This window comes from Camarhynchus parvulus, chromosome Z, assembly GCF_901933205.1.
Source record: "Camarhynchus parvulus chromosome Z, STF_HiC, whole genome shotgun sequence".
NCBI classification, from domain to species: Eukaryota; Metazoa; Chordata; class Aves; order Passeriformes; family Thraupidae; genus Camarhynchus; species Camarhynchus parvulus.
Window position 1 is genome coordinate 68,732,046 of NC_044601.1, and position 23,045 is coordinate 68,755,090.

At 46.8% G+C, this 23,045-nt stretch overlaps 1 protein-coding gene across 4 annotated transcripts in view; it reads left to right on the forward strand.

The window, feature by feature from the left end:
* CTIF (cap binding complex dependent translation initiation factor) overlaps positions 1-23,045 on the forward strand; it is a 147,112-nt gene that overhangs the window by 34,588 nt on the left and 89,479 nt on the right. For 2 of the 4 annotated variants that reach the window (XM_030968550.1, XM_030968551.1), the window contains exons 4-6: positions 9,996-10,069; positions 10,901-11,005; positions 14,861-14,936. The exons of 1 other annotated variant lie outside the window; for it this stretch is intronic. In XM_030968550.1, coding sequence (XP_030824410.1) covers positions 9,996-10,069; positions 10,901-11,005; positions 14,861-14,936 — 255 coding nt within the window. Of the gene's footprint in view, positions 1-5,935; positions 6,059-9,995; positions 10,070-10,900; positions 11,006-14,860; positions 14,937-23,045 lie in introns of all 4 variants that reach the window. One more of the 4 variants, XM_030968553.1, reaches the window with a different exon arrangement.

The following is a 23,045-nucleotide window of genomic DNA, read 5'->3' on the forward strand; positions in this document are numbered from 1 at the left end:
TCATTTGAATTGCCCATCCTTGGGTCCAGATCTGAAAGAAAACAAGAGGGATGACTCTGGAAAGACTTTTAGAAATTACAGAATGTTAAGGGGGTGGAATGTACATTAAAAATCACCCACCTGCCATAGGGAGGCACACCTTCCACTGGAACAGGTTGCTCAGGGCCTTCTGTGCTATGAGCGCTGCCAATCTTGGGGCAGCCACAACCTCCCTGGGCAACCAGGACCAGTGTCTCACCACCCTCACAGTAAAAGCATTCTTCCTAATATCCAGTCTAAATTTCCCATCTTTCAATTTGTACCCATTAGTCCCTATCGTGTCACTAAAGTTGTGGATGCAGAGTCCCTCTCCAGCTTCCCTTTAGGCTCCCTTCAGATACTGGAAGGTGCTGTGAGGTCTGCACACAACCTTCTCTTCTCCAGGCTGAACAGCCCCAACTTTCTCAACCTGTCTTTACAGGTGAGGTGCTCCAGTCCTTTTATCAACCTCATGGCTGCCTCTGGACTTGTTCCAGCAGTTCCATGTTTGGGGAATATGTTTGGGGTTCTCCATCTCATTGGCCTGATCATGTTGTAGCCCAGGGCCAGTTTGTACACTGAACTCAGCTGAGGTTGTCAACCATGCTGAGGATGTGTTGGGGCAGGTGGGTCCTGGTTGATGCTGCAGACACTGGTTTTCTGTTTCCGAAAGAGAAGGAGAAAGCAGAGAAAGCAAGAAGGAGAAAGCAAGAGAAGGAGAAAGCAAAAGACTGGCTTTGCCAGTGAGTACATGTTGATGCATGCCTGCCTGATGGAGGAAGAAAGTAGGACTTCAGGTGGGGTGACCTGCCCATGGGCAAAGAGCTCTGAGAAGACCAGTCACTTTTCTGCCTGTAATTGCTGGGTGATGCTTCCTCCTTTAGTGGATGCAGCCCTGCTCAGTTATGGTTGGAGAGGACTGCTGAGAAAGAAATCAAATCCGTCAGCTAATGTATAGGCATAACTTTCTGTGGGACCTGTGTTTGGGCTCGGCCTCATGGAGCAGCAGTGCCTCATGTGAAGCAAACACCTACTTGGGTGTCAGGAGGTCTGGGAGGGAGATGTTTCACTGCCTTGCTGCCTGCTCTGGAGAATTGCTGCTGCTCACTGAGGGTAGGGGGAAGTGTCTTCTGGGCCTGGTGTCACCAGTGACTCACATGAGAGGACATCTTGTCACTCTCATTTTCTGTTTGGCTGGAGAAGACTGGGGGATGTCTGTCTGCCCATTGTAGAGCTTCCCACTCTCTTATTTTTGTGAGATTTGATTAACCTTTGAGGTCTCCATCTTTCCAGGTTTGGATGAATAGATCAGTCAGTGCTGGAGCTCTAGGCAGGGACGGGATGACATGAGCCATTTCCTCTGAGGCTGGGACAAGGCCTTGCAGATGGGTTTCCATAGCACGTCTGGAGTTCTCAGGGCCATTCTGAGAGCCCTCAGTCTTCCTCCTTTCATCCTTGTGTGTAAATGAGCTATCTAGTACATCCTTGGCTAGCATGGCTCTTCCAGTGTTGTCCAAAAAGCGCAACCACACAGGCTTGGTCCTTTCCCAGGTAGTCCAGAAAGATCTTGTAAGCTTAACCTTCTACTTCCAAATCCTTTGGTCCTGTATTATGGCACAAGAATGGATAAAACCTTACTTTCCCTGGTGGAAGAAGATCTCAAAGTGATGTTTGGTGTCCCTTCTGCAGATTGGCGAGGGCTGGGGAAGGTGGACATAGACCTGGGAAGGGAAGGAACAGAGCCAAAGGGGCTGGGGCTTCTGCATCACATTTTTATAACAGTTTCTGATGTTCTTACAGCATTATGTAATACTTTGAGGAGAAAGAAGCTAGAAAGTTTACCCTACTAAGATATTTAGAGTAATCTTATGGTTGGGTTTTTGTTGGGTTTTTTTTAAGGTGTATTTTGAGTTATTAAAATAATTAAGCCTTTGGTTTTCCTTATTAAAATTGGAGTCGTTTTTCTGGAGTAGGTCTAGGAAGGTACTTGGAGTGCAGTGCAAAAATTCTGCATAACGGGAAGATTTGGCAGCAGCACAGATTGGGTGTGTGAAAACCTCCACTGCAGAAAAACGTCAAAAGGGCCTTTTACACAATAGCTGTTTTCTGATCTGACCAGGAGTAAGATCAAAGTTGAGGAACCATTTGAAGGACACCCCACAGCTTGATCTAGGGTTCTCCTGGATACAGATGTGAGACCCTTGTTATGCTGGGGGATATCTCAGAGGTTTTTGGGGTCCTGAGAACTCTGCCAGCTTCCTGTTATTTTGCCTCTGGCCCACCCATGAATGCTGTACATTGAATATTGAAGTTTTTACATACAATTGAACATGAATCCTATCCAGAATCCACTGATATCTTCAGGACACTTGGAACTTGTGCTGCTGCCAGGGTTGATCTACATCGCTACCAGCACAGCCCACTTCACCCATACTTATCTTCACTGAGAGCAGCCACGTAGGTGATCACTGTGTTTCCATTTATGGCTTCTGCACTGGGGAAACTTATCTTCTTTTTCTGCAAATAGGATTTTCAAACTTGCACTGAAGCAGCAGAAAATATTAACTCTTGGGCCGGCAAAGGCAGCAGGATTAATTAGTTCATGCCTCAAAGAGCTCACTGCAAAGGTGAAAATTGCAGTGTAAGTGAAACATACGATTATTGCTAATTAAAATGCAAATGTTAGATTTGACAGCTAGTTTCCAAAGGAGGGCTGCTGGCAATGTGCATGAGCCTGGCTGTTCCTGAGAAGGTGCAGAGCTTGGGTTTGAGCAGCTTCTGGGGATCAGTCTCTGGAGGGATAGTGCTTTCCCTCCCAGTCCCAAAGTATGGCTCAGAGGTCCCATCTCCTGCTGCTGAGTGTGGACCAGAAATGATAGGTGGAGGAGCCCAGATAAGATCTATGAGAAGTCTTCAAGGACTGTTTGGGGAACTCAGAGAGACTGGGAGACCCTTGGTTTTTGAAGGGCATGGCAGAGAAATGGGGAATTGGGTCAGCAGGAGGCAAGGAGTGGAGAGCTTTGTGCCATTACAGCTGTTTCTTCAGCGTTTGTCAGCTTTGGCAGTCCGTTCTGTTCCTGCAGCATGGTGGGTTTGTTTAGCAGGAGCTGTGTGTGGAACATACACAGGATGGAGGAAAAGCAGTGCCACATGTCACCAGTGCCAAGCCATGGCTTCCTGCTGGACTCCAGCTGCCTCTGGAGTCTGGGAATAGGGCTTTTTGTGGGCTTTGCATTGATGCTGGTGAAGGGGTTTTCCTGCTTGTGTGTTTTATTAAAGAACAATCACCACCTGCATGCTCTCACCCACTCTTTGAGCATCACCCATGAGGTTGGTGTGAGCAGCACAGTTCCCACAGAAGGTCTGCAGAGAGGTTCCATTTTAGCATGAAAGAGCTTTACTACAGGACACAAAGCCATCAGAAGTGTGTGGGATTGTTTCTGGGGGTCGTATTTTCATTCTGGAGATTTCAATCCCCTTCAGTAAGATACCAGTAAAATGTTGTTAATCTGTGGAAATTAGTCAGAAATCTGGGGAAAATACTGAGCTTGGCTGTGCTGGTGAGTTTGAACATAAGTGTAGTCAGGCAGTTTTCAGTTGGGACTGTTAGCATCTTCAGCAGACATTTCAACAGTTTTTAGTGTAGCAATTTTATTTAAAAAACAAATTGGTTTTCAATATTAGTATCAGTGCTTGATAACGGTGAGGAAGGTAAACAGGGCGAAAGCCCCAGGCCATGAGTTAGAGCCAGGAGACAAGCTGGTTTTTTAAACTCACCTGTGATTGTGATCTAACTGGTAACTTTGTGCTGTATCCAGTGGCTTTTCTTGGTGGACACTGATGCATGGTGATACCAATATTCTCGTTTCTCACAACAGCTGCATTTCTGGAATTTGCAACATCTTGGATTGTCTGCAGAAAACCACTCCTAAAAGATGGGTCTGCTGAATATAAATGAACAGTTTTTATTTTCAGTGTGTCTTTCAAAGCAAAGGGTGCATGTGCTGACCTGCAGCATTTGGCACGGAAATCTTGTGTGTGTTTGCGAACAAGATGTTCAGTGTGTAGGATACAATTAGTCCTTCAAACATCAAGCATGAAGGTGCATTTCTCCCAGCCATTTTTTCAGATGGTGCACATATTTCCCATGTCAAAGGAAGTATTTCTCACTTCTCAGGATGCCTACAAGGTTGGCTCTTCTCCAGGCCTTCCTGAAGTGACCTGCCTGACATCCACCACGTTTTTTATCCCTTCATGCCAACTGAACAACTTCTTTTGTGCCATTTGGTATTTCCCAGCCATTGGGAGATGTGGGTCAGGGTGTGATAAGAAGGGAAGAAGAAGGTGCTTTAAATGTCAGTGGAAATAATCACAGCCTTTCCAATTTCATTTATCTACAACTTGAAAACCAAATTGCCTCTTTTTAAGTCAATACCACAATGTATTTGAACTTGCTTGAAACTTACTAGGTTGTAGGGTGCAGATTGTCCAGCTGGAGCGATGCAGAAACCAGCACTGGAGTGTTTGCTTCCAGTTCCTTGTGTTGGGTGAACACTTCCATGTTTCATGTGCATCAAGGTCCATGCTGGACCACCAGGTAGCATCACCCTAGGTAGCTCAGGTTCTGCTGTGCAGTTGTATTCCTGCCTCATCCAAGTCAGGTGGCAGTGGTGGAGTTGGACCTGGTCTGTGGCCTGGACTTGGCTGTTGTGTTCAAAAGCAGTCTGAGTGGTGAATCCTTTTTGGCTTTGGAGGCTGAGGTGGCCCTGCCCTTGCCTTAGCCCGTGGCAGTGTCTGCAGGACCTCATGTAGCCCCATGAGAACATCTGAGACATGAGAAACTTGAGGCTCTCATCTCTCAACCAGTCCTAAAACACAGGCTTCTGTTTGTATTTCTGAGATTTTCAGAGTACCTGCAAGAGTTCAATATTCGGCACTTGGTGGTATCATGGGGTTTTAATAATTTTAGGTCACTTCAGAAGTCTTTCCCAAGTCTCTGAGCAAAGCTTTTGGAGCAATTGCCATGACAATATCCACCTTTCTCCCCAAGGACCTTGTGGGGTGTTTGGGTAGAGCTGGTCAGGTGAGTTATTCTGGTTTTCAGATGAGTCATTATGCCTTGAGGGCTGAACAAGAAACCTGCAGTTTGCTTGACAGCACAACAAGTGAGAGAATAAAGGAGAACATCAGGCACAGCTCCTTAAGAGACAAAAATAGTTATTTCTGTAATGAGTCTCCTGGTGAACTACAAGAGTCCTCAGCCATGTGAATAACTGGACTCCAACAGTGGGCTGAGCAGTGGGAAAACTGACTGAGAAGTTTATTTGGGCCTGGGAGGGGAATGGAATGGAATGGAATGGAGTGGAGTGGAATGGAATGGAATGGAATGGAATGGAATGGAATGGAATGGAATGGAATGGAATGGAATGGAATGGAATGGAATGGAATGGAATGGAATGGAATGGAATGTTTCAGCTGGGAGGTACCAACCATTATCCAGTCCAACTGCATGCTCAATTCAGGGCTGACCAAAAGTTAAAGGGTGTTATTAAGGACATTTTACAAATGCCCTTCAGCAGCTTTAGAGGATGTGGGGTTGATGAATATGCATAGTTAATACTCATGAAGGTAGAGAAGGTAAGTTTTATTTTTCCCCATGCATACGCTAGAGCGTTAGGGCCAAATCTTATCCTCATCAGAGCCTCCCACAGTGTCATCCCTTTGCAATCTGTAAATAGAACATGTTAAAGGAGTCAGAGGAAGCCCCACAATCAGGATGCTGGTCACGGGCATGGTTTTGTAGGTGCAGGCACAAGTGGCCTGGGAGCTGGAGCTCTCCTGTTCCATCAGGTCATTGGTTTTGGAGTGTGTGTGATGGAGTGGCCCTTGACTAAAGCAACCTGTTTGTTGTTTTCAGGAAGAGTGGGATCACAGCAGCAGTGGGAGCACAGGATCCCAGCCAGGGTCGAGCTCCAGGCAGGGCTCTGGATCCAGGTCTGGCAGCCACAGGAGAAGCAGCCAGTTCAGGCAATCAGCCAAGGTATACCTGGTGGTGAGGTGCTGGAGCTGTGTCCCGTGCTTGCTGTTTCTTGGAGGCATCCCCCTCACGACCTGTTTGTGGTGTGTGTCACACGAGGCGTGGGTGCATGTCAGCTGGGAAGGACACTGCAAAGACCTGTTTAATTCACTCACGGTGTGTGACCCACTGAGGTGTGCTGATTGCCTTAGCGTTGTGAAAGAAGTCCCTAGTCAGCTGGTTAAGTGCAAAGAAAATCAGGGATTTTTCTGTATTTGAAGTATTGGAGTATTTCAGTTTTGAGAAATCAAGAGATGCCTGTAATTATTTGCTGTCAGGCCTTCACTAGAAGTTGAAAGATGAGTGGGCAGCACATAGATGGTGTTAAATGGTGACCTTAAGTCCAGCTGCTTTCTGTGTTAGCTGTCTGCAGGGCTATATGAGAAGTTACCTTCCTACCCTGCAAAAGACTCTAAGAATTAACTTTTTATATGGGTTAGGTCCATCCTTGAACTGAGACAAGGGACCATTCCTGTGTCCTGTCTTCTCTTGGAGTCGCTCTCCATTATGCACACAGGAGAACAAGTTCTGCCAGAAATGGATGGCAGACTGAGGTTTGGAACCAGTGGTCAAAGTCCTGGTCCATGCATCCATTTCATCCTCCTGAAGATCTTGAGGAAATAGCTTTTCCTTCTGAGCCATGCTGTGGTGGGAGAGGACCCAAAGAACCAGGTTGTACCTGGAAAGTGATGGTCCTTTCTGCTGGGAATGAGACTCAATGTATCCTTTCCTCTTTGAGCGGGGATAATACTGTCTTCCTCAAAATTTCTGTATTTTTGTCTGTACTTTTCACATGACAACTTGCAGTTTTCAACAAGGAAGCCCTGAATTGGAGCCTTTTCAGACAGTTCAGTATCTATTTCATCTTTTTTTATTTTCTACCAAAGTGCAGCCAGGGGTTGTAGGCAGCTGAGAAGGAGGAAAAGTGGGGGAAGCTCCTTGAGCTCAGAACTGAAAAATGCTTAAGTAATACATGTTACAGGATAATCCCTGAATTTATAGCAGGGAGCCAGGCGGCCACTTGGTGTTGTTCTGCGTGCAGTGATGATTTAACCTGGTTGCAGTTGTGCAGCAAAGGGCATGATTTCATATTTGTTTTCTGGAGGATGGTAATGAGGAGCAGCGAGAGGCGGGACGCTGAGCTGGGCTTTGTAAAGCTGCTGCGTGCATGCAAATGCTGACTTTGTGGGGAATTTGCTGAAGCTGCATGCATGGTAAACAGCCAGAGTCCACGTGGGCCTGTCCCTGTTTGTGTGGGCAGCTCCAGGGGCTGGGCAGCAGTGGATGGAGGTCATTTGTGCTCACAGGGGCAGGAGGACAGAGGTTGTGGACGTGCATTTAAACCAGATTGTGGGCAGGATCTGCTTTACTGGATGTCTCATCTCTGAGTACTGGTGTTACTTGTGAAAGCGTCTCTCTCAATTATCATTCCGAGTGAATTAATTAATTTTCAGCTATACTAACTCCTTCTCAGTGAAAAAGATTATCTAAAGCTCAGGGTTGGGTCACTGGGAGCTTCATGTTAAAATTGCTGATGGTTATAATTGCAGTCCTGGGGGGACTGCAAGTCACTGCTTTTCTTAAATACATGCTATTTTTAATCTTTTTTTATACCTGGATCTGAGAATTGGCTTTTTGAAGTCTTATTATTAAGTCTTGGCATTGTGCTGTGAGCATTTTAGTAAGCTCCTGCAGCCCATGGCTGCAAGGCTGCTCCCTGTCCCGTGAGCTGACACAGAGACTGTTCCAAAGACAGGTCATAGAAGACCAAAAGGGTGTCTTGAAATGGCCACAGTGACTCAGGACTTAATGACAAGGTGTGCTATCACTGAGCCCTGGCACCATTTTGTGGAGTCTGGCTGATGCTTGGAGTGTCTCCAAGAGGTTATGGGACATCTTCTAGGAGGACCAGGTCTGGGTGAGAGTGTCCAGCTGCTGCCTCGGACCTGCCTGACCTCCTCACCACCTGAAATGGATTTGTGTCTTCTCTTGGGTGTCAGCTGTGATAACCTGCACATGTGTGCTTCCATTACACTGCATTTGGATGCTTGTAAGGATTTAAGAAACTAATTCCTCTCCTTGGTGGGAGAAAATCGTGCTTACATTTGCCTAAAATAAAAAGCTCATCTTCTGTAACTTATCACGGGAGTTATGTATTTCTGGTAATTTGTTTCTGAGCAGAGACATGTCAACTTGCAGATCCCCAGGGGTTAAAATCATAATCCATACACCCCTCGGAGGAGACTAAAAAGGGAGCAGTGTGTCTGTGTTTGGAGTTTCTGGTGTTTAAATTGGTTGTGCTGGAAATGACTGCAGAATGTAACCATCTGTTCACTGAGGACATGTGTCCTGACATTGTTTGGGAAAGTGTTGCTCAATTTGTGAGCACATTGAGCTCTGGGACTTCATTAAGAAATGGTCACATTTTTAACGCGTTTATAATGTCTTGGTTAATATTAACAATACTTAAAAATGACATAAGGTTTATGATGGGGAAGAGATGGAATCCACCTTCTCTACCATATATTTTGCCAGAGTGGGACCATTTGGACTGAGTTGCTTAAAAAATCTGAATATGTGCAAGATTATGAGTAATCTGAATAAGAAATGTTGAGAGGAAAATTGGTTAATATGGGCTCCTTATGTGCAATGCATTCAATCCACCCAGACTGAGTCAAGTCTAATTTCTTGAATGGTCTTCAATGGCAAAATCCAACCTGCTTTACTTCACCTGTAAGGGGTGGAGGGGACAGCCCTCTTTGTGCAGGGAGGACACGTGAGGGTTGATGACTGTGAAGGGGCTTTGAATAACATATGTGAGGTCTTTGCTTTACATGCTTGTGCTTTGGGTTGTCCATTTTGACAAAGGCAGCTGCCTGCACAGGAAAATTCAAGGTGTTTCACAGGTGGCTGGAGATGTCTTATAATGCCCGTGGGGAAAGGCTCTGGGGGTGCTGGTGCCAGCAGCTGGACATGAGCCCAGGGTGCCCAGGTGGGCAGTGGCCCCTGGGCTGTCCCAGCCAGGCTGTGACACAGCCCCAGGGCAGGGCCTGTCCCTGTGCTGGCGCTGCTGAGGCACCTCCAGTGCTGGGGACAGCTCTGGGCCCTCAGGACAAGAGAGACACTGAGGGGCTGGAGCGTGTCCAGGGCAGGGAACGGAGCTGGGGAAGGGGCTGGAGCCCCAGGAGAGGCTGAGGGAGCTGGGAAGGGGCTGAGCCTGGAGCAAAGGAGGCTCAGGGGGGACCTTGTGGCTCTGCACAGCTCCTGCCAGGAGGGGACAGCTGGGGGGGTCGGGCTGTGCTCCCAGGGAACAGGGACAGGAGGAGAGGGAACGGCCACAGGCTGGGCCAGGGGAGGCTCAGGTTGGGCATGAGGAGGAATTTTGTCACAGAAAGGATTGTTAAGCCTTGGAACAGACTGCCCAGGGCAGTGGTGGAGTCTCATCCCTGTAAGTGTTCAAGGGATACCTGGATATGGCACTCAGTGCTCTGGGCTGGGTGACAGGTGGGGATCAGGCACAGGTTGGAATCAGTCTTGGAGGTCATTTCCAACCTAAATGATTCTGTGATTTTGTGAATCTGAGCCTGGCCCCTGGACCTTGGTGGATCATGGTTGTGGACATGGGGCAGGAGGACAGGATTGGAGTCGGAGCTGAGCTTGTGCATTGTCTGTTCCATGCTGTGCACAGCTCTGTGTCCCCAAGGCTGACACTGTCACTCCTTGCCTTCACGGTGCACTTTTGCAGCAGGTGAAGGGTCTCTCCATTGCATGGATTCACACAGGAGCACAGGATCCCTTGTAGAGAGCCAAGACACCTCCGTGGCTGGTGGGAGAGGCTGTGTCCTGGCCTGGATAGCTCCATGTGCCTCCTGACAAGTAATCACCTTTCCATCTCTCCTAGAATGGCAACAAGGAGAGCAACCTTGACATGCTGGGCACAGACATCTGGGCTGCCAACACCTTTGACTCCTTCAGGTAAGCTGGTTTTAAATTGCTTTAGGAGAGAGGTGGACTTTTAGGATGGACCATGCCTTGTCTTAGCCCTCGCTGGTATGTCCACCCTGCGGGTACTCAGGCATCAGAGTATACCCTGGTAAGGCTGACATCACTGCTCCTCCTCCTCCCCATCCCCATTTAGCCTGTGGCACCAAGCACAGTCTATTTAAAGCATCCTGTGTGTTTTGGAGAGGCCACCGGATGGGTTTGCAGTCAAAAAACTGAAACCAGTACCAGTATAATTACTTATAGTCACCCCAGAACTACACAGGCAAGACTTGAGTCAACTCTGAGGTGCTGCTCTGGGATTTTACTCTCCCATTAGCTGGAGGTACCATTATGTGTTGGCTTCTTAACTGCTGGGAAGAACTCTTCAGCTGCTGTCTCAGTGAAAGCAGTGAAATATCCTTTCTGTCCTGTTTTATGCATAATCTGCATAATCTTGAGTCACTGGAGGAGACAGGTTGTGCAGGACCAGAGAGAACATAATTTCATGGACCTGTTGCAATACCCTCTTGGTAGAGAGTGAGTATATCTTGCAGGGTGTTTTCTGTATCTAAATTAGAGGCTTAGATAAAGCCCCAAGAGCTCAGCATACCTAAAAAACAAGAAAAATGAAAAGAGGTGCATCAGTGTGGAGGCTGGAGGCTCACATCCACGTGCTCTGCAGCAGGGAGTGGGGAGTGGTGCTTCCAGAAATGCCAGCTTTCCTTGTCTGCAGGCTCCAGTGTGCCCTCTGCTCTTCAGCTCGGTGGTGTTTAATTAGTAGTGGACTTCCTTTCTCTGTTTTTCCCTGTTTTTCTCTCCTAGTGGTGCAACGTGGGACTTGCAGCCTGAAAAACTAGATTTCACCCAGTTTCACAGAAAGCTGCGAAACACCTCCAAACACCCATTGCCTCACATAGACAGAGAAGGGTGAGTGCTGTGTCTGCAATACTGTGCTCTCCAGGAAGGTCTCTAACTTCTCCTTGCTCTAGGAACTCTGGCTTGGTGGCACCCCTCACACAGAGGACGTGGGAAGAAGCACTGGACTATTCAGAGAGTTTGAGAACGCCATGGTCAGTCTGTCTGGCTCCTCTGTCACCCAGTTCTGAGCTGGAGCAGAGTGGTTCTCTGTATTTTTGCATTGCCTGGTAGATCTCAGTGTTTAAATAACTCTGGATCCAAGTCTCCTAGATCCTGGTGTTCTAAATTTAGACATCTCTGGATATTGGAGGAAAGATCTTGGCTTAGTGCTGACCTGGTTACAGTTCCTGTGAATGACGCTGTTCTTCCCAGCAAGAGTTCAGGGAAGGAGAGAGCATCAATGTGTTTCATAAAACTGTGAAAACATTCAACAGCTCCCTTTGGTTGTGACAGCCTCCACAGGTTTCCCTGGTATTTCTGGATTCCTTACTGGTTTTTGGTTGGTCAAACCAAGTAAATGTGTGCTGGCACCAAGTGGCTCACCAGCCTTGCTTAGATGGGTATCACCATTTCCCTGCAGGTTCTCTGCAGATGGAGAAGCAATCACTCCCAGAGAGGATGGTGCAGCCAGGTGGGAGTTGGGCTCTTCTCCCCTGTAACAAATGACAGGATAAGAGGTACATTGCATATGAGGAGGTGTAGGTTGGACGTTAGGAACAGTTTCTTCATGGAAAGGGTTGTCCAGCCCTGGCAGAGCTGCCCGGGGCAGGGGTGGAGTCACCATCCCTGGAGAGATTTAAAAACCATATGGATGTGGCACTTGGGGACATTTGTCAATGGGAGCCTTGGCAGGGCCAAGGGAATGTTTGGACTTGGTGCTCCTAGAGGTCTTTTCCAACCATAACAATCCCATAATTCTATAGCTCCGGTTTTCCTTATGCTATCACTCAGAGCATAGAGGAAGGAAAAAAGTAGAACAGGTCTAAAAGATGGGGTTGCAGCTGATGTTCCATCACTGCCATGTTGTTTGCAGGGATGGAAATCTTCTCTTGGAGACATTTTGCTGCTGATAATTTGGTTTTGCCAAAATACTGGCCAGTGCCATATGCCTGCACATCTTGTTTAGAAGACAAGTTTAGAATTGTTGTTAGAACAGTTGATTGGAAACAATTAGAAACATCCAGCCAGGCCAGAAATCCCATACCAGCCCAGGCTCAGCATCTGCAGTAGGCTCCTGTACCATACAGGGACAGGAAGACTCAGACAACCTTTTTTTCTGCTCTGTAAGGTATACTGCAGGTTTATAAAGAGCAATTTTCAGAACATTTGGAACAGCATAACACTAAATTTCTAAGTCACAAAGTCTCTTAGTCAAGTTCAATCCCATTTTTTCAGATGAGTTTGAAAAATGAGATGAAGGGGGCCCTCTGTAAAATAAGATATAATGTGCTTCCTCTGTAAAAGAAGATATAATATGCTCCATGGTTGATGGCACTTGCCAGGCAATCCTGTCAGTGAGAGCTGCTGTGTGCAGGGAGGATGGAGCAGGGCTGGTGTTGTGTTTTTCCTCTGGTTCCTGATGTATTGTGAATGCCCACATTGCAAACACATAGAGGAGGCAGTGTGGAGTTGAAATATTTAATCACTCCCAAATATTACAGCTGTTAAAGTGGAGTAAAAAATAGTGTATCTGCAGAAAAGTTAAGCAGATGCTATCAGCACAAAACAGTGCATGTTCCAAAATGCATGCCAGGTAAGTAACCTGGCTAGGACAGAGGAAGCACAAAGACAAAATTGTTCTTATTTTTTCATTTCTAAACCTGACTGTATTATGCATTCATCAGCTCTCCATGGTGAATCTGTGCCGAGATTCAGCTTGCTGAGCCTCCATGAATCTCCACCTGCTAGCTAGGCATTTTCCCCTCTTGCTTGAATAGGGAGCTTTTAAAAAAATTTAGCTGTGCAGTGAAAAAAATAATAGGGGAAAAAAAAGGACTGTGCTGTTCAGTGTGTGTTTTCAACACTAAAAGAACCATTTTATTCCTCCATCTGATCAGTTGCCCAAGGCTGGCCATGGAGTTGCATCCAGTTGTGTGACCTCAAGTGACTTTTGGTTGGGTGAAGCGTTTTCCTCCAGGGAGACACCTGCTTTTATTGGGACATGCTGTTTGGTGGCATGCTGAATAATCACAAGTGGAACAGTTAAGAAAAAGCAGGGAGCTGTACTGTGTTTCTGACCTGAATTCATCTGGCTTTAATTTCCAGTGCTTGCTCTTGCTCTGCTTGTACTCTTCCAGATCAAACATCCTTTCGTAGCTGGTATTTTCTCTTCATTCCAGGTATCTCCCAAGCGCATGTATCACTTGAGTTTTTCACGTTCTCTAAGGAATTTCCCTACAGCCTCTTTGAAACACGATTGCCAGCGCTGCCTGTGGTCCTGTAGCTGGGGCTCAGCCATGCTGTCTCCAGAGGAAAGCTGCCTTCTTCCCCCTAATCCCTGCCTCCTCTTCATCCCCTGCCTTTTTGCCACAGTTCAGCATAAGAAATTCAGCTTGGGACAGTTCCCACCCTTTTCAGATGACCTTTTCCTACAATAAACTTGTGTTCTGCACCTGCAGCTGGTGTTGTTTGTCCCCAGATGTGTGATATGATTTTTCTCATCTATATAAATACCATATATATAAATATTTTTTCAGATGTGTGTTTCTGTATGTGTATGCACACTATATTTTTGCCTTTGTAAGTCAAAGTCAGTATTTCATCTATAATGGAAAATCAGTTGTTGAACACTTCTGATTTCCAATAAATACAGAATCACAGAATGGTTTTGGGTTGGAAGGGATCTTCAAGATCACCTAGTCCAGCCCCCCTGCCATGATCAGAGATACCTTTTACTAAACCAGGGTGCTCAAGTTCATTAAGGTTAATTAAATTGTTTCCCTTCAGTTTGCTGGATTTTGAGACTGGTACTTCAGCATGTGCCATTTTTCTCAATTTTTTTCTCCCATTTTCTCTAATTCCAGAATCTATTTTTCACTGACTTCTAGGCACTGATTACCTGGGTCTGCTGCTACCAAAGTCTCTACTGTATCTTATTTAACACTATCTTGCTTCTAACTGACAAAAAAAAAAAAATTATCATTCTTGCATAATAAAGAAATATCATCTCTGTTGTTTGTGAACATAGAAGGATGATAATTATTGACCATTTCTTTCTTTTTCTGTATCATCACAAACTCTTTGCACCCAACTAGTAATTATCTTTGGATTGTTTTTTTCATTTCTTGTTCCAAGAAAGTCCTTCAGCTGCCACTTTTATGTATGGTGTGTGAGTGCTTGACCTCTCATCCCAATTTCTTTGTCTTTCAAATTGTCTGCTTATATTTATATTGATTGCTGCTTCCTGTCTGAGGTGTGTGTTTGCTGATTTTCAACACCTTTCTTATCAGGGGAGCTGGAGCTCCCGTGGAGACCAGCAATTGAGCAGCGCTTCAAAGGAAACATTTTTCATTACTCTCTTTGTGCTCTCGTTTCTGCTGTCCAGGTGGGCTGTGCTTTCAGTTTTACTTGGTCTGGGCTCAGGACTGCCTTTGGTTTTCCCATTGCTGCTACTACCAAAAGTGTTTGCAAGCTGCGGCAGATGGTGCAGGTGGAGAGGACTGAGCAAAGCATTTAATTTTGTATTAAGAGCTTTACGCCTGCGTGGGAGTGTTTTGGAGGCACAGCACACTTGCTCCAGAGAGAGCCTCTTTGTTTCCATGAGAGGCCTTTGCAGCAACAACTGATATTCCCCTTGTGCTGTAATAGAAAATTAACTGTGTCTCCAACGAGTTTTCACGTGCTTTTGTTTTCCTCTTGCCACAGGCTTGGAAAGGGGAAGTACGAGGATGGTGACAGCATCAACCTGAACGACATAGAGAAAGTCCTTCCAGTGTGGCAGGTAGGTGATGAGGACATCTGCCCCTGCCATGCTGGGGCCCACCAGCAGAGCCTTCCCTGCCTTGTGTTCCCTTAGGAAACCCTCCTCAGGAGTGGGAGAGCTGCTGGGCTGTGGTCCTTTGGGGTTGGGATGGAGATTTGTGCCTGTGGTTTCAGGTGTTGGTGCTGGGCAAGGGCAGTTACCACACAGACTTTGTAGGGAGGTGATACACTGAGGGCAGTATATACCTGTGTATGTATACATGTGGATGTGCACAGGGCTCATATGTTGAAGAAAAGGAAATTCTGAAAAGCATCAACCCCTCCTGACAGCTGCAAAATAAATTGCTGCCAGGAAGCCAGCAGTGCCTGTGTGCTGACCCAGGTATTGCCCCTTTGGGGCACTGCCCATGTTTATATGCACTGGTAATCCATGTATGTGTTCTCTCCAGCCTGTTCTTTCCCCAGATCTCTCTTTGCAGTTTTGGCAGTTCTGGTTAAATGACCTCTGATTGTGGATGTTGTGGAATAGCAGGATGAGACCCTGCAGTTCAGTAGAGAGGTTGAAAAAGGCAATTTGTCAGCATCATATAGTTTTCCATTTTACAGAGCCCTAGTCCTCAAAGGAGCTGAGTTCCCTAAGCTAGGCAAGTTTCAGAGGATGCTCAGCATGTTTTTGCTGAAACCTCTTTGCCTCCAGAGGCAAGGATGAAAACATCTCATGTGCTGTGGTAGTGTTACCCTCTTTGGTGCTGAGACAAGAATTCACCAAATGTGGGAATTTTGAATGAATTAGAGATGGGACCTCTGAGTTGGTTTAGATGGTGTGATTTTTTTTTTTTTAATCTTTTACATAGGCAGGAAGGCTGAGTTTGGCTCACATCTTCACTGCATGGTTCAGAAGGTCACAAGACCTCTAGTTACAAGACCTTTTAAGGATTCACTAACTAATAAACAATAAACTGCCAACAAGGATATTTATGTTTTTGACCTAACCCTTAAATATTTTGTCTTACGGACCTGTGCTGCAGTGTGAGCTTTCTTAGCCAATCACATTGTGATACCCAAACCTACAGCACTGCATTCTGAACTCCTTGTTCAGCTCTGTAACTACTTTTATTTTTTCCATATCTTAAACTCTAAAACTCTAAACTTTCTTCTACTTAGCTTTACATGTCTCTGCCTTAAACTATAAATCCACATTCTCACTTCTAGCACCTAAGTTTGGGAGCCTTTTCCAAGGTCTCAGATCAAATCCTGTGTTTAATTCTGAGCTTTGGTTTACAGCCCCAAAGTTCTGAGAGTTCCTGCATTTCGGATTCCAATGGCCAGGCTTCTTGCTTACACATCATGTGAGGAAGAGCTTTGCTCATCCTGCAGACCATGTGACAATCTGCCTTACTGTTTCTTTTGGGTGAACTATTTGGCACTGAGTGCATGAAGGAGTGGAGAAGGGCAGCTGACTTTGGCAGGGAGGAGCACTGCCTGCAGCTGCTTCCTGCTCAGTCTCTTCCATGTTTGGTATGTCTGGACTTTAGGTCACAGGGAAAAAACATCAGGTTCAGCTGATACAAACCCCATTAATTCTGCAAAATAAGGTTAGTTTCCCTGGGGAATAATTGGAAGTGAAGAATCAAACCATCTTTGGTGTGAGGAGCTGATTACCTTCAAGGGGGTTTTAATCAACAGCTGTTAAATAAGCCAGGTCCTCCTGGTCTGGCTATCATTCATCATGTCCTCAGAGTACAAGAGTACATTGAATACAATGAATTAATTCCAATATATACATTAATATCTGGCTTAATTATTGGTGTGACATCTCTAAGCTGGAAGACCTAGTGGGAATGCTGGATTTGATGTTTTGTTTGTGCCTCAGGCAGACTCGTGCAGTACTGCATTGATTTGCAGACATGCTTACCTTGGCATGTGCAGGCAGCCATGTGTGTCTGTGGGAGCTAGGACCCAGGTGGCTCTGGGTGAGGGTTGATCTTGTTCAACATGGACAAGTGAAATACTTGCAGACAGCTGGCTTAATCCTGACATATCATTGTTAACTGGATTTGAATGCAGCCGTGCAATGCTGACAGTGATTTTACTGCTCCTCGTTCCTTGTTTTAAATGGCTCTGTGGAGCAGTGGAGGGGGGGGCAAAAGGGAAGATATTCCTTTGTGTGAGCCTCTGAAAGGAAAATCCTTCACCCCGTGGGGTTGTTACATTCATGGGTGCTGCATCCTGAGGAAGAGGCTTTTCAGGTTGGTGATATAAAAACCCATGTCTGTGTTTGAGAGCTCATGGGCTGCTTGCAGATGCACAGATGGAGGGGGCAATCTGAGCATCCTTCAGCTCCACTGGGGTAGTCTGAGCATCCTCCAGTGTGACTGAGCCAGTGCAAGCATCCTCCAGCACAACTGGGGTGGTCCAAGCATCCTCCAGCACAATTCAGATGGAAGTGTTTAGCTGCTGGGTGTTCTTCAGCAGCCACGGAAAGGTTAAAAGCACCATGTTTGAGAGAGATAGGGAGTCTTGCTTACAGGCTGCTTGGAGGTTTGTGTGCCTTTGGTGTTAAGGTGTGATAGACACAGGACATGAATCTTGAACTAATCTCCAATGTACATCCAGGTCTGTATGGGTGCCTACAGAGAGATGCAGAGATGTCTCTAATTAAGCAGAATATTGTGGCTGTCTGGGGGTTGAGCAGACTATTCTGGATATCTGGGTGTTAATATCGCCCTATACATGAGTTTTTCTGCTGAAATCTATCAATAGTATTTTAACAAAATATTGCAGGGAAAGCCTATGACTGTTTGGCAATTAAAAGGTTGGAAAAATAAACAAAGCAAAATAAGCCCAAGCGACCTTTCCCCAGATCCTCTTCTTTTGTTTGGAATTCCTGCATCTCAGTCCTCGGGGATGCTCTCACAGCATGGTGAGCTCTGCCATCTCGTGGACATGCACTGGCTTCACAACTCCTTCACCACAACTCGTAATTTGAAGCTTTCTCTTGGCCCATCCTTTCAAAATCCATCTGAGGTGCTTGTTTTTACTGGTGAATAGGTTTTTATTTTTGAAAGCTTCATGACCAGGAGCTCATGAGGTCATTGCCTTGGCTCAGCTCATGAGCCATAACCTCTTCATCTCTCCTTACTCTTAAGAGTCTGCAGTAGGATTTGGGCACGAATTCACCAAAGTGCTGCCAAAAATTACTCTTTTGAAGGTAAGTGCTCTCCATTCATAAGATCTGCTTTTTACTGCACACCAGGGAGCATCTGCTGCATAGGGAGGTGCAGCTCAGATGCAGAAAGAGTCTTTATCATCCTCTCCATTTCCACATCAGCTGTTTTGTTGAAGGAGACCACATAACCACCTTGGCGTCATGAAGACGTCACAGGGAGGGCTGACTCAATGCCTTTTGCTTTTGCTCCCTTTGGCAAGCATTTGGGAAGTTGTTCAGGCTTGGATGTGTCACATGCAAGTACTCTGGTCCCAGATTTAGTCTATAGAGTCCTTGGCAAGCAAGCCCTTGGCAAAATGTGCATTTACCAGAGAAAATAACCCAAGAGGTCATGTTCTGCAAGATCATAGGATCATGGGATGGCTTGGATTGGAAGGGAGCTTAAGGCTCATCCCCTTCCAGCCCCCCTGCCATGGGCAGGGACACCTTCCACTCTCCCAGGTTGCTCCAAGCCCTGTCCAGCCCGGCCTTGAACATTTCCAGGGATGGGGCAGCCACAGCTTTCCTGAGCAAGATCCACCCTGCTCCTTCCTGTGGAACTGCTGCAACTCACAAACGACACAGGAGGCTGCATGTCGCAGGGCTGTGCTGTAAATGCTCCTAGGCACAAGCAGAGAGTTTTGGGACATGTCCCAAGTGGTTTCTGGACTTGTGTATTGCAGAATTTGGCTTTCAGTTTGCTGAACTCATGCCTTTGGGATGGGCTTGTCCTCCTTTGAATGCTGGGAATGTGCCTTCACTGCCCAGCTGCTCCTTGTCTTGTGTTCTAGGAGGTAGAAATGTGGCACTTCTGAAAGGCATATTGGGCTTTATTGTTGTAATGAGATAAACTTGGAAGATGGCATTGATATCATTTGGTTTGGCATCTTACTGCCTTCAGCTCATCTCCTTCCGTTTCCTTACTGATTCTTGACCCTTTTTGTCATATGCTTGCAGTTACAATAAACTGCTTGTTTCTCTTCTGGCTGCAGTCGTCATCCAGCTTCCTTGTTGGAAGAGAAACAAGGGAGAAGCTCCTTAGGAGAAAGGCAGACTCTAAGTTGTTCACATTCCTCTTAGCACCACTGCGTTCCTGATTTTGTCCAAACAGGATTAGAAGCACCAGGATTCCTGATCCGGTTTGTAGTTCAGCCTATGGGTGCTTAGGCAAACAGATTTGTTATTTAAACTCCTCCTTTTCACACGTGCCTGTGTTTGAAAGCAAAAGCAAGCAAGCTGCAGGTTCTTCCTTTAGCCTTGATGTTGTGCTGCTTTTCTCCTGGTGCTGGAAAACCACCTGAATTGAGGGACCCACAGGCAGCTTTGCCCATTTTCCTTGGGACCTCCTCTCACTGGCAAGTATTTTCAAGTCAGACCTTACAGTTCAGTGTGGAGATCATGTGAGTAAAGGTAGGACCTGTGTATAGGTTGGTCACTTGGGGTTCCTGCCCCAGGTGAGGCATGGACACACTGGGACATGGATTGCTGCACCTCAGTGTAGGGGTCTAGGAAGGACTGGATGATTCCCACCTGAGGTACCCATGTTCCTTCCCTGTCAGCTCTGTAGGGTGCAGCGATAGACCGGTTCACATGTGTGTTTGGTCAGATATGGAAGGTTCCTAGAGAGAGATAAGCCAACCCAGGTGTCCAGTGGGAGAGGATAGATTATGAGCAAGCACCCCCTTTGCTGTTGCTCTGCGGGCAAGGAGGGGAGATTGGTATCCAGCGCTGGTGTGAGGACTTGTTCCTGGACCCTGCAGATCACTTCCAGGGAGGTGGTAGCAGGAGAACAGGTCTCTTTGGTGCCCTCAGACTGGTCTTTGGTGGTGTGGTGTTATTCACGATTACCATACAGAGTTCCCACCTCGCCACCTCCTCTCTTGCCTGTTCTGTCTACACTGCAATGCTTGGCAGTTCTCATTTTACCCAGCATGTTAGGCAACCCAGGTTGCTCCTCTTTCACAGCTCATGGCACTGTGTCCCTCTCCTAGCAGGCTGTTCTGTGCTGGTGGATCTGGGGTGGGCTGATCCCTCTGCCTGGCATCCCGTCCCACTGGGAGTGGCCTGGTCCATGTGGAGTGTGCCCCTTGTGCTCTGTGTCCCTGGTGTCACTCACAGGGTCTAACCCTGATGTCCTTTATGTGTCCACCACATACGAAAAGGTTGGGGTGCCTCCCTAGGAGCCCTAAAATTCAGCATTACTTCTCCTGGCCCCACTTCCTGCTGGAATCTGCCCAGAGAGTGTGGGTACAACGCTGCCTTCAGAGAAGGTTTCTTGCCTGACAAGCCCATATCCCAAGGGTCTTTCCAATACAGTAACAGCTAAAACCACTGTGGAAAGTCCCTGTCAAAGAGCCAAGACTTGCTTGAGTACAGGTCACAATGTATTGGGAGTCAGAGCTCTGCTCCTGAGTAAAAAACTTTTGATTTGCCATGGCTTCCAGCAAGACACAGCTTTTCTGAGGCCCGTTTTTGGTTGCATTTAACCCAGCTGACAGTGACCATCACGTGCGGCAGAGAGGGCAAACTGCTGTGGTCACCTGTAGCCCCTCCAGCATCACTCCTGTGCCAGAGTTAAGGCCACCATTGCCAAGGAGGGCAGACTAGGCCCTGGAGATCTCCAGAGCACTGGAGAGGTCTAGACCAAGACTGTGAATGTCCCATGCAGGTCATCACCTCCCTGGTTCCTGCAGGCTTGGACTCTGTTGGCAGAGCACAGTCCCTATGATCCCTGAAGGTTATAAACCCTGAAGGTTTTATCACATGTGCAGGACGGGGTAGATCTGCTTGTGAGTCCATCAGATTATGATGGTCTTTCATACCACCGAATCGGAGAAATATTGAAGTTGGAAAAGAGTCATAAAATCACTGAGTCCAGCCATTCCCCCAGCACTGCCAAGGCTACTACTGAGCCATGTTCTCAAGAGCCACATCTTCATGGTATTTAAATCCCTCCAGGGATTGGGAGTAGGAATTCCACTAATACCCTGGGCAGCCTGTGCCAAGGTCTGACAGCCCTTTCCATTAGAGAAATTTTTCCTAATATCCGATTTCCTAATACCATAGCCTTATTTTGAATAAGCCAAGTAGCCTTATTCAGTGCATAAACAAAATACTGGAGAAATGGCCCGGAACTTTGGTATTTCCATTATTACTTTATTATTTTCATTATTATTTTTATCATTATCATTATTACAATTGTTATTGTTGTTATTATTATCATTATTATTATTATCATTATTATGGCTCAGAGCAGGTTCCTGATTGTGGAAAATGATACAGGCTCTCTCTTCTCAGGGCTGGTATTACTCTTCTGGCTGTCAAGCAGACGTTGCAGTGCTGACTCACAATTCCTGGGGGGGGGGGGTCTTCCCACCCTGGGGGCCACAGAGATCCTGTTCTGTATGGCTCCTGGTGCTGCTACTGGTCAGCTGGTCAGAATTAGGGCCATGCCACTGTGCTTGCCAGGATAGGAGGCATTGGGATGTTCTCACACCCCAGCTGGATTGACTGGTCAGGGGCTTGGGTTTGGGATGAGCAGGGAGGAAAGGTGGGAGGGACAAGGATGGTTTATGCAGCAGCTCTGAAGTTTGGCAGTGTTTGGTGGCCGAGGGAACAGGGCTGGTGGCAGAGGGGAGCCTTGCAGCACTAGAGGGCACTGCGGCCTCGCTGCATGGCCCTGGAACGCTGCTCTGGGCAGAGGAAATGAGGCTTTTCCAAAGGCTTTTTCCAAGCAGAAATCCCACTCTGCCGTGTTTCTCACCCTCCTGTGCCAGGGCACGCTGCTCTCCATCCACATGTGTCCACCTCGGGCTCAGAGTGCATGTCCAACCTGGGGAAACCTGCAGGTGTTTCTCTGCACCTGGGGCTGAATTTGGGTGAGCTGCATTTTGGATCTGAGCAGAATGAGGTCAAAACCAAAGGTGTGTGTGACCCCCTCAGCTACTAAAGCCCTGAGGGGAGCTGATTCTTAGAGGTTAAACATGTCCCATCTCATGACTCCCTGGAAATCCCACCTTTGCCCACACAATCCTCAACTCCATGTAGCTCCCACGGGATGCTCTGGCAGGGCTCAGTCTGGCACGGTGCTCCTCGCACCAGAGCAGTTCCAGATGTGCTGAGGGGTTCTCCCTTTCTCTGGAGGTGCTGCTGCTGTGTCAGGGGTGGGATGTTCTCCTGAACACCCACATTTCCACCTGTCCCTGTCCCCCAGCTACCTTGTTGTACCCACCCCAAGTTAAGGACATGCCATCCTCAGGAGGAGGGACATGGGCACCATGGGTTACCCCACTGCAGGACTGTCTCTATTCCTTGGACCCCAGTTTGCCAGCCACTGGTTTGTACCACAAAATAAGATGAATAATGAGATGTGGGTGGCTTTGCAGCTTTTCCTCAGGCTGAGATGACAGAGGAGTGGAGACAAAGAGATGTTGGGACTAGGCTGTTGGGCTTACCAATAGGAAGTGCTGGGTTTTGGGTTCATGACCAGGGACAACAAAGAAGTAGGAGTATGGGAGAGCTGTTCCTGGGAGGATGATGAAGAAAGATGCTCTGTTATACTTTTAAGGAATCCAGAAGTTTTAGTCCTTTAACTGCAGCTTTCTGGGGAATTAACTGGTTTGGGCAAGGGGAATTGTGCTGGGGTATAAATAACAGCTCAATAGGCATTTCAGGCTCAAAAATGTCACCACATTATGCTCTGGCTTAAACACACCAGGGAGCTACTTGGATTTTGCCCAGCTTTACAGCTGACTTCCCTTTCAGAAAGGTTTGCTTTTATGCAGCTATATAATATCCAAAGCAAACCTGTTTTGGTTTTTTCTCAGTCATTTCTATAGACTCCAAAACACACCTCTTAAATCCTGCCTGAATTTTAACTTCTCAATAATGTTACATTTTCTTGTCCCTTTTTTTCTCAGG